Source organism: Neodiprion virginianus, chromosome 7 (assembly GCF_021901495.1).
Source record: "Neodiprion virginianus isolate iyNeoVirg1 chromosome 7, iyNeoVirg1.1, whole genome shotgun sequence".
Taxonomy (NCBI): Eukaryota; Metazoa; Arthropoda; class Insecta; order Hymenoptera; family Diprionidae; genus Neodiprion; species Neodiprion virginianus.
This window is the reverse complement of record NC_060883.1, coordinates 7,146,169-7,158,581: the sequence shown is the minus strand read 5'-3', so window position 1 is coordinate 7,158,581 and position 12,413 is coordinate 7,146,169. Positions and strand designations below refer to the sequence as shown.

Below are 12,413 nucleotides of genomic sequence, written 5' to 3'. Positions count from 1 at the left end.
ACGTCTTTCAAGAGACTCTCTCAATCCTTTTATTCTTGCTTTTCAATTTCCACCGCGGTTTTCTCAGGGAATTTCATTGATTTTTAGATTAATTAATTTCCCCCGTTTCAACACTCGTATCTTATTTTAAACCACTGGTGCTGTACGCTTCTTAGCTACAATTAAGGTCGTTTGGTATTCTACCCTTACCGACCGAGTAAACTCATCCTTTTTCTCTCTATCTTGAATAAACAATCGAACGCGAAGGGTTCAAATTTCAACGGTGTATCGCTCTTTTGTAAAGGAATTCAGGAATGTTACTCATTTACCAATAATCGTTTTAAAAAATGTGTGCTATTGTGATACGTGTTGCTATTCCCACAACTCCAAAAAGTGCTGAGAAATTATTTTCGCAATTCGGGAAAGAATGAGAAGTGAAATGAGCCATCGTGAAAACGTTTTACACAAGATTGACGTCGCTAGACGAAAAATGGGATCTATAATAATTTTGTAAATAAAATATGCTTCCACGATCAGCTGGACGCACGTTAACCAAAAAATAACTACACTCACTCAAATAAATACTTTCTTTCCACGGCACAGTATCTCCATATTTTTTTTTCTTCAATATCCGTGTCTTGAGATTTGGTTGAAATTATGTCTTTCAGCGCAAAATATGAGTGCTTTATGATTTTTTGAGTAGATCGGTACGTTTCCCGATATTTTGTTGCTTTATGGATTTTTACTTCATTTTCAAAATTTCAAATAATTTGCCTGGAAATATCATAGTTAAAAAGTATCCCAGGATTTTTCCAACTCATTTGAATCTATGTCTTCGTTTATACGCAGTGACTTTTGATGTGGATTTATAAGTACGTCGTTAAAGAATTCACTGACAATCGGTATCAACTTTGATCGACAGAAATTGGACAGGTAATGCAAGTTTACTTGCCATTAAAAGAAACGAAATTATAGCGCAGTGCATCTAATCGTGTTCGTGAGAATTTAGAGAACGTTTCAGCCACCTAGCGGAGAAAATATTACAACCGGTGATATTTCCACAGGCGTGGATGAGAAATTTAACAAATTTTACCAAATTTTTCGTCATCTCGTTAAACACGTGTAAGAATTTCTGTTTTTTGATATTCACATTTGAACTGTTATTGTGGTGTTAAATAATTAGCGCTGCAGGTTTCACGGTATCAAAATTTTCACCTCGTCGCGTGTCATTTGAAATTTGCCAGGATATTCAAATTTTTCCACCCCTCCGACATTCCCGTCACCTCGACCCTGCTGTGGAAATGGAATTCGAGGCATCTCCTGAAATTCCTCAAAAGTTTCATTGCGTCTTATGAAGACGTGCAGGGAAAGTCTCGGCCCGTCCACACAGACATAATTGACATTTCTTGGAAAGGGCGAAGTAGACGGAAAACTTTACTTGAAAAGGTTGGTTTATCAAAGAACGATACATTTCGGTCATTTTATGAAGAGAGAGTCGTTAAGTTGCGTCATCAAATCTCATCGAGCCATTATATCCGTAAACTACGTAGATCTCTTTAAAAACATGATGGTAGAAAATTTTTAATCTACCCACTGATTTTCCTGATAACAATTTTCAACCTGTGATTGATCCTGACCACTTTTAATACTCATGATTTTTTTCAAATCATTAACTCACTGCACCTCGAGTCGTATATCTTGAAAAAAAATTAAAAATCTAGATATTGACACTATTTTTATTTAAATTATTTGACACGTATATTCGATTTTTAAGATGTCGCTGTAATTCTTTTTTTTTTTTTGCGTAATTGGAGTTCTAGGATGTCAATTTTGATGTTTCAAGAGGGATTATGATGATTCTGCGAATATGGTGAGCGCTATAAATAAACCGACGTCCAAATTTCGAAACTCAAAATATCGGATCCAATATGGCGGACTGAAAATATAAAAACCGATCTGAGTCTCTTTAAATTTGTTACGCTAAGTTTTCGGGATCGCTGAAAATGAAACCGACGTCCAAATTTCGAAACTCAAAATATTGGATCCAATATGGCGGATTGAAAATATGAAAATTGATCCGATTCTCTTGAAATTTATTACTCGGGGTTCTTGAGGTCGCTGAAAATGAACGTGACGTCCAAATTTTTAAACTCATAATATCGGATCCAATATGGCGGACTGAAAATATAAAAACCGATCTGAGTCTCTTTATATTTGTTACGCTAAGTTTTCGGGATCGCTGAAAACGAATCCGATTTCAGTATTCCAAAATTCAATACGACTGATCCAATATGGTGGACTAAAAATATAAAAATTGGTCCGATTCGCTCGTATCAAATACAGCATTTTGAATTTTGTAAAATTCTCGGATCTGACCCCATTTTTGAAATTAGCGACCTCGACAACTCTTACATACCCAGTTCCAAGGAATTTCACCGCAAAGAAAAACGCATGGTTGAAAGGGTTAAGATGGCTGAAACTCTGAAAATATTTTACGATTTCACTGTACAAATGGCTCATTATAATATGCGGAAGACTATTTTCACAACTCTTAGAAGAAACGTTTTCTGCTGATAAACCGCCTCTTTTCGAAATCATTATACAAAGAAAAGGCATTATATTGTCGGCTATTAATTTGCCGAATTGTTTCCGAGTCTCTTTATTCGCAACAGTGCGAACGCTCCGAAAAATGGGCTAAATTCGAAGCGAGTAAACATCCGGTTACCGGAGGCTCGGTTTCAAGAACGCTGCTCTGGTTGGTCGAAGCTTTATCAAGCTTTCGTTTTCACCGCACGCCAAAGCGAGCTTACACATTTATCTTTGCCCAATTCTCCGCTGAAGCAAACACGACATCTTGCTTTTACCAGCTCATTCCTTCTGTAACAGTTCAAATAGCGCGCCAACTACGCAAACCAAATGAGAGAGTGATCGTGTAGTGTGCGTGAATCAACGTCGAATTGATACCTCGTAGTCCACAATTCAATTTATTTTTTCACCCGTCAATTTTACAACCGTACATTTCTTTTTTACTAAACACAGTTCAGGCACATTTTCATCTAACAATAAAACTATATGAGACAAAACGTAACAAGCTTAGCAAGCTTATAATTACGAAAAGTGAAAAACCATTTACGAAAACGAGATCTGTGCAACGAAACCACTTTGCACAACGATAGATGAGAGTAAAAGCCGAGTAAAAGAAAAAAACTGTTATTATTTGAAGAAAGAACCAATCACCGAAGAATTGTCACAAGAAACAAAAAATCGTTTGACAACGATCATTATATATGTGTAAAAGGCTTATTTTGATTTTGCAAATGAATGGAAGGACGATACAATGATTGAAAATAAGTAATATTTACAATGATAAATTTTGTTTATACCACTTATACACCCCTAATTTATTGATTTATTGAACAAAAAAAGGTTTATACAGTTTTCATAAGAAGAAGATGATTCGCTCGAAATTTATATATGATAGAATAACATTGATTGATTTTATATCTGGGAATACAGGTTTGAACAATTTTCTTTATACATCGTCTACACCTCGTGTCTTTAATAATGAGTTTTTCGCCTTTTTTTTGCGATTGTTTTTATTTCGATAACGAAAAATTTCTTCAAATCAAAAACAAGACTGAGAAAAATTTCATTTGTTACAGTGACTAGAAAAATTCAGTAAACAAGTATCGTTAAAAAAAGTGTTTGAATATTGTTGGAATTAGGAAAAACGAGGTACGCGTAAACATTTTGCGCTGTTGTCGATCCTTTTTTGGTTATTGCAACGCAAAATCGGTTTGTTCGGTTTACTCTACTTTTTTAGTTAAACAAGGCTTTAACGTCAATTTATTCTTGCACGAGCATTAAATTTCGGCAACAGTTGCAAGAAAATATAGTCAACAGTGATCGTAATGACAAAGAATAGTAACGGATGCTAGACTTTCTGGTAAAATCTAGAAAACTAGTTTTCATTTTCTACCTAGAACTGTATTTTCAAATTGTGGTAAAAAATGAAAATAGTTAAGGATCGGGCGATAACCGCAACTAAATTTTTTTCTCAGTGTAGCTTCTTCCAACGCTCAGAGAGTAAGCATTTGTACAAATTCTACGAACTAATCGGTTTTCCATAAATTTTTTAAAACATATATTTCATAAGAACTACCACTTTTTTCCATTATCTATCATAAAGCACACAAGTTTATCTTTCGTTACATTTTGTGTAAATTTAACGCAGTAAATATAGGTGGCATTGAAAATATCACGGAGAGTTGCTGTAACGATTGGAAAACTTTCTTGTAAATTTGCGAAAACGCATTATTCATGGTCATTACATGTTGTTTTGATAAAATTCATGTAACCAGTCAACTTCAATCGATTTCTATCCTTAAACTCCTGTTTCGTAATTTACTTATTTGTGTATTTATGTTTTTTCTTTCATATAACAACTTAACTTTTGTGATCGTAATGAGAAAGAATAGTAACGGATACTAGACTTTTCGGTAACAGCTAGAAAACTAATTTTCATTTTCTACCTAGAATTGTATTTTTAAATTGTGGTAAGAAATGAAAATAGTTGAGGACTGAGCGGTAATCGCAACTAAAAATTTCTCTCAGTGAACCGTTACATTTCGTTGTTCCTGCAGCTGTAAAACTGGCAAATTTTTACATCGAGGATCTCACGTATGTACCTATAAACAAATGAATCCCTTCGTGATCTTGATTATATCCCATAAACGCGGCCCTCGCTTCTCACCAATTTTTCTACCATCTTCCCGAAACCCTTTTCCCCGGATTTATCGCTCCTCCCGCATTCACCGACATTCGTATTTATCGGCTTCGTCCGTATCCCGCGGGGAACAAATGTACGCTTGTATAAGCAAGTCGGAGTTGCGGTTAAAAAATGTATTTCCCTCGACCAGCTGAGTTGCCGTTATTTTTTCAAGACTTTCCACGTACGGAATCGATTCGTGATTGATCCGGATCCTCGCTATTCCTAGCATTTTTCAACTTTACTATACTTTTACTTTACGCCGTTTGGAATTTACTAAACGTGCTGCTGAAATTACAATTTGATGTTGCGTTACGTTGAGAAATCTTTTGAGTTCAAATATTTCCAATTAATTATATACACATATCTCAAGTCAGGCGGTACGTGAAACGATAAATCTAATCATTATATCTAATTATACAAAATATATAAACACGAATTAAAAGTATCGTAAAAATCATTTTCAGCCGTGACTGACACCTGTATTCGATTCAATTCGATTTTTCTTTTTTTTTTTTTTATTGTTTAGTATAAATCAATTATCACCTTGAATATAAATTTTCAAAAAATTTCAACATTTCCTTAAAACATGTCATTTTTCCGCAATTGTAAAATTCAAATCACCCATTTATTTATTTTCTCCAGCTTAAATTACAACACACAAATGTCGATTGCAATTTGTGCACATCCGACTGGAATTGAAATATTCATTTTGTATCTTATTGTTGCTTATATCAATTATATACAAATAACATTTTTTATTTATTATCAGTAAAATATGAACTATAATTTTGCATTCTGTACGTTCGCATTTTGAAAAACAGCGGTAAAAATAATCAAAAATCCATCGACTCGATAACGAAAAATTACAACTTTCTTTAATGTAGTAACTACGATTCTTATAATTCGAAGTAAGAAGAAAAGAAGAATAAAACCGTAAAAAATAGCAACACATACTCAAATATCTGCTTGATGTGCGGAATAAAATGAATAACGCCCGAAGACAGTTCGGAAAAAGGTATAAAGATGTGATAAAATAAAAAAAAAAAAAAAGCAGAGAAAAAATAAAAACACTAAACCTCGCAGCTTTTCCTTAGGAAGAAATAAATCAAGGCATTCACGTCTCACTTTATTTATCCAACAGCCTCAGGATCGCCTGAGATTAGAGCCCGCGGGTTTGAACTCAGCGATACAAGTATATTCGTGAATTGGAGAATTTGAATGTCACGGTACATAAAAGTCATGCGACGCGGGTGAAAAACCGCCGATTCATCTCGAACCCTTCGATCCTGCAGAGACTGATCTCGTATCCCAGAGAAATCATGGAAATATCGACTCGGAGTCCCGCAGGAGTCTGAAAGGCTGCGCGGATACAGCCTTAGATGTTTTTTCGTTTGCTGTCGTTTCTCTCTCTCTCTCTCTCCTCAAAGAAGAAACATTCATCCTGATAGTGGCGGCACACGAACTGTAGGAGGTGATTTTTCTTCCACTTTTCCCGGGGGCGCGGTAAGTCTTTATACATCCAACGGAATTCTGCAGAGACACCTGATGGAAATTCTACCCATATAGACGTCGAGCTTTAAGCTCGTCGCCCAACCGCGAATCCTTTCGATGTCTCTTTCACAATCAGTAGCGGGATGCCTGTGCAGCTCGATTTGCATCCTAAATCTAATCTGAATTGAATTCAGGTATAGGTTAGTAATCTGTGCCATGAATATAAGGATTGAAAATTGGGCTTTATGGCACGTAATCTGTGCGTAATATTTTTGACTTTTACAAAATTCTACACTTATTTCCAAAAGTAGCAAAGTGATTGTACAGGGTCGGGCATCTAAAGTGACCAGGGCGATTTTCTCGAAAACGAAGCAAAATCTTAAATAAGTTTCAGACGAGAGCTGTAGGGTTTTGAAGGGGAGGGAACACAGCGCGTTCGAATTTTTATTAAGTCGATGCGCCAAAAAGATACGAAGTCAGCTTCGGTTTTTTAAATTGGATGCTGTATTTTTTATTTGGAAAATGAAAAGAGTATTCAATTTCGTGGATAAAAGTAAAACCAGTTTCTTAAAATTGCCACTGAATAGGATATTTCAAAAATAAGAAAAAGATACGACGACGAACAACATCGACGAATGACATTCGTCTACAACTTTGTATTTTAACTGATGACTCTTGGTTCGATTTCAACTTTTTACTTTACACGGGAAAAACAATGCCTCTAAGTTTTGTAAGATGTAAACAATTTTTTCAGGCATTAGATGCTTAATGCTACCTTTGAAAATCGAACCAAGAGTTACCAGTCAGAACACAAAGTTGTAGACGAATGTTATTCGTTGATCGTTATTGAAAGTATTCGCATCACGTCGTAGAAATTTCCTCAGTAGTAACATTCAGAATTCCTATTACCGTAATTATTATATTTGAAAAATGGATCCGTATACGGTTGCCGAAAAGATCGATATGATTTACATTTATGGCGAGACGCATAAAAACGCTAGTGCAGCTTGTAATTTACACGGAGAACGATACCCCGAAAGAAGTCAACCATCTCGCAGAACTTTTGATCGAGTCATACGGTTGTTTTCAGAAACCGGAAGTGCCGCAACGAAAAAAAGGAATCAAAGTGTGTTGAAGTTAATGGCCATCATTTCGAACATTTGCTTTGATAAAATTGTAAATTAATCCGCGTAAAGTGGAGAACGGACATGTTTTTCTTATTTTTGAAATATCCTATTGAGTGTCAATTTTAGGAAACTGGTGTACTTATACTTTTATACTCGAAATTGAATACTCTTTTCATTTTCAAAATAAAAATTACACCATCCCGTTTAAACAACCGAAGCTGACCTTCGTATCTCTTTGGTGCGTCCACTTAATAAAAATTCGAACGCGCTGTGTTCCATCCCCTTCAAAACCCTACAGCTCTCGTCTGAAGCTTTTTTTGAGATCTTGCTTCGTTTTCGAAAAAATCGCCCTGGTCACTTTAAATGTCCCACCCTGTATACAAAAGTCGTTTCTCATTCATCTTCAAAAATTATCCAAATCCGGGTTTTTGTCAAGTTCATTATAACATTTCTCAAACGATGAATTCGTAATTGAGTAATGCAATCGACACTCACGTAAGGGATTTCAAAAGAAAATCGTAATAAATGTAGAGCAATTAAACATTAAATTGTAAGTACCTCGTAATTAGCTGGTATTTGCATAAAAAACACCGCGTAACATGAATAAATTAACTTGTGACTGGGAAGAACGGGGCAGATTATACTTTTTGAGAAACTTAGATAACTCTAAAATTTCCAATGGTAAATAAAAAAATTTTAACCCTGATTGGATACGAAAAAAATAAAAAAAATACTTTCGAATAATTTGAAATCTATTGTGATTTTATTATAATTATTTAGCACCAAAGGCTAAACGTTCTGAGAGATTTTTACCAACTGACAAGGATTTTGACATATTCCAAGAAACCGAATACAAGACAATAATGCCGATTTTGCCCCAGCAATGTTTAAATTTGTTTCATATCGCTGCTTACTTGTTTTGGGAAAAATTTAATCCTAAAAACTAAAAACTTCTCCAATTACACTTAAAAACTATTGAACCTATTAAATGCAAGAAATGGCCACAGCCAACTGTTGCACGCTAATAAATTACCCTGCATTACTGGCGGTCAAGCTTAGCTCTGGAATTCTGGTAAATTCCACGTCTATTATGATGGATTCCGGCACGATAATTTTCAGGAGAGTTAAACACCGCGAGGTGTGTACGTTAAGTGTGATTTTTAGTCACAGTCTAATTAACGATCATTGAAAAAAGGCAAATTAATTAAATTCAGATGAACTAATTCTTCGGAACTGAGTTTGCATTTTTATTTTATTTTAATTGTTTTTTTTTATTTTCTATCAATTTTCTAAGCGACTAGTCTTTTGCTGCACGAAACCGAAAGTAACGATAAATTATCGTTTCTCCTGCGGTAAAAATCATTGAAATGAATTATTTCTCCACTGCGATGAACAAATTGAGATTTGATAACTGTTGAGCATACTTTGTTTTTTTTTTTGTTTTTTTTTTCTTATACCACAATGGAAAATGATAACTCTTAACTTTTTCTGACTGAATGAGGTATTATTTTCCCGAAAGGCCATTAGCGGAATGAGGCAAATGCGATTGCTCACAAACACAAATAAATAACCTTTGGATGGATCGTAAAGTAGAATTTTCATCTATTCGAATTCATAAATGCGACGGATCAAGAATCAGAACGGTTAGAACTCCGAGTAGTGATCTCGTAGATGGCTCGGAATATAGAATTGCAGTGTATCAGAATCGTCAGAATGAAGAATCGCAACATATCAGAAGAGTCAATAACTCATATCGTATCAGAAGCCAAAAAATATAAGTTTATGATGTCAAAAGTCGTATTCAATCTTTTAATGAGATGAAAATATTGCAGAATTTGATTGATTCTGTATATAAAACATTTTACAAGTCAAAATAGATTAGTTAGATAGACTCGGAATGTGAAATTCTGCTGGAAAGCCATCTATACGGTTAATTTTGGAATTCTGATCTTTTCGAATTGTACGATTCTGAATAATGACCCTTCTACATTCTGGATATCTGTTTTCCGCCGTTTCTAGATGATCAAGTTCCAACTTTTATTTTCATAATATTTAGATATTTCAGAATATGAAACTTTCTACAAATTCATTCCCTAGAATATTGACTCAATACATTATTAAATTCTGCGTCTCTGAATTCTTGGATTAACGTTTTCTGAAGTAAGTGGGTTCGGATAACAGAGCCCTTTATTAAATACATTTTAGGTCAACTGCAGCTTTTTGTTCGGCAGCATTCGAGGCTTAAAATTTCTGATAGTATCCGTTCTCTCATATTTGTTATTCGAGTTTATTAAATTCGGAATTCTGGACATTCTGATTTTCGGTTTTTTTGATTTTTTACCCCCACCTAAGAAAGAATCGTGAGAATCTCAAGCTGCCCGACATATGTGCTCGTGTATAGATATCTAAAGTTCACGTGTAACACTCTCGTTTGAATCGACACGCAAGCTTGCGGTTCGCGTACCGTTTCCCGTCTAAAATCTGGTAGTTTCGGCGCTATAATTCGTGTTTGGTGGACTATGAATGACAGAACTTTGACACACGTAATCCAACTCTTGAATCTCACGCAGTTTGCCCAGCGGAGAGTGCTAATTATACCGAAATATTAACGCCATTCACCAACTTCAATGAAGAGAAGTCCCTCGCATTCTAGAATAATACACTGCGATAATCACACGCTCGTTTCACGCCAGCTGCAGGAACGTAAACGTAAACTTTGACAAAGCCCAGAAGTTATCGTTGTTTTTAACAGTGGATCGCTGCGTTATAATGTCAGCATTAACTTTCACATGCGGATCAAAACGCGTTTGAGGAATTTGATCCAACGAAGAATACGATTTTTTTTCCTTTTTTTTGTATTCAAAATATTAATTTGGTTGAACCACGCAGTTGTTAAATGAATTTTCATCCTAAACTAACGTGAAGTCACGTTACGTTCATTCCTTAACATTTTGTTCTAATTATTGAATAGTAGAATTTGACTTTACCCTTCTCAACTCGCAGATTCATTCGTTCTTAAGGTCATATAGTACTCCTACCTTTACCGACCGAGAAAACTCAGCTTTTTTTTCTCCCCGCATTAAATAAACAAACGAAAAGAAAGGTTTCACATTTCGACGTTGCATCGCTGTTTCGTAGCGGAATTCAGGAAAGTTATTCGTATCCCGAGAAAGGGACAGTTTGCTCGGTCGGTAAGGGTAAGAGGACTACATTACCTGGGTGGTGATTAGCTGCCGTTACTGTTGGCAGCCTTGGCGGCTGTTCGGCATAGAGATGTTGCGAATATAGTAAGTAAGCGAATCGTATATGGGTCCAAGTGACAAAAAGAGAGAGGAAGTCTAATGACCGAGCTATTCTTCTATACCGAGTATGCGCAGTGTTTTATTGCTACTCTACCTCTGCGCAGTAACACACTGCGCATGCTTGGTAGAAACGGATAGCTAGTCATAAGATTTTTTCTCTCTTTTTGTCCGTCCTGTACCTTGCTTACTCTGTTTATAATATCTCTAGGTGTTCAGCATTTGCTCGTCATTTGGAAGCTCAATGCCCATATCAGCGTCCATTTCGAACCCAGTGATCACGTGGTTTGAAGAGGTTATACTGATGACTGACGTCAGAAAGGAAAAGGCGAACACTTATTTTTGCAGAAGGATTAACGCAAGAAAATCTGTTTATTGGGAAAGTAATAAATTTTAATATCCTTTCACCTAAACTCGATCATGGGCTTTGAATTTGTTAGAATCTTATATAGGACTAGAAATTGATACTTACGAAAGCAAGGTTTTGGAAAAATTTTATGTTTGAAGAGGTGATTGATAGGAATAGAACTTTCGAACGCAAGAATTTCAATTCAACCAATGATATATATTCAAAATTTGACTAGGTACGAAATGAAGACATTTAAAATGCATGGAAAGAGTCAAGACATAATTATTCAATATTTAAAAATGGTCAGAAGGTAAAAATCGATGTGTAGAAACGGAAAATGTCGAATTACAGTCGGATTTAAAGAACTGTATTTTCACCGTGCTTCTGTTATATTCATAATTCTCTATTTCTACCCTCTTCCGATGTCTATATTATTTTCCTCAAAGTCGGTAATAATCTCGTAGAAAAAAAATACATTGTTCCATTTAAAAAGGTGGCGTCGACCTCGACGTAGCTTCAGCGCCTCCACCGAAAAACTAAACCAGATGTTGCGGTATGACGGCCTTCTCGAACAATGTAACTTTCATCTGAAACCTTTTCGACTATCATCAATGGTTCGAGTACTATTGCTATGTCACACTTTAAGTGCCCCACCCTTTATACGTCAACGTCGAAATCGACCGACGTAAGGCAACACCCTTAATCATAACAAAGATACAACATGTTTGAAATCATCGTCTCAAACCACGTCCACTTTTCATCGCGTCCTTCGATCCCTCCGGAGAACAGGCAATATATCCTTCATTGATGGCGGCACTCAATCGCCGTCTGGCGGTGCCCGAGACAGGCAAAAACGTAACAGAGCGATTATGGGATGGCAGATCCTGGAAGAGCCAACGTCGTTCCCTGGTTGCAGATTTGGCGGCGGTAAGAGAGAGAGAGAGAGAGAAAGAGAGAGGGGGAGGAGGATAAGGGGGAGGGGAAGGCGATAGGGAATTCCGAGATCCTATCGCGTCCTAATGCCGCCTCTGCGGAAATAAAGAATGAAAAGGTCAATCCAGGCCGGATGTCGACCTTCCGATTCACCTTCGACCCGGCTTACGACACGTTTCATACCGTCACAGTCTGAGAAACATTTCTGACCCGAAGTGCGCATGCGTTAAATAATTTCACTTATCATAGGCTGACTGAGACGGTTTTTCTTCTGCTCGTGCAGGTTCGGCAACTTGACAAAATTGAGATCCGAACAGTAGATTCGATTTCGCGAGGAAATTTGTTGTATCGTAATACTAAATATTTTTTGAAAAACAATGATTGGTCATTGATATGTCGTTCATGTTTGTTATCGAATTTATTGTACAAATTAAAGCATTTTTACACATCGGATTCTGTTCGTT

General features: G+C 36.0%; 1 protein-coding gene across 2 annotated transcripts in view; it reads left to right on the top strand.

Annotated features, from left to right (window-relative positions):
* LOC124308852 (protein eva-1 homolog C-like) overlaps window positions 1-12,413 on the top strand; it is a 77,037-nt gene that overhangs the window by 31,442 nt on the left and 33,182 nt on the right. Inside the window, exon 5 of one of the 2 annotated variants that reach the window (XM_046772002.1) lies at window positions 10,879-11,034. In XM_046772002.1, the coding sequence (XP_046627958.1) occupies window positions 10,879-11,034 (156 nt within the window). Of the gene's footprint in view, window positions 1-10,878; window positions 11,035-11,582; window positions 11,944-12,413 lie in introns of those variants that run through there. The other variant, XM_046772004.1, reaches the window with a different exon arrangement.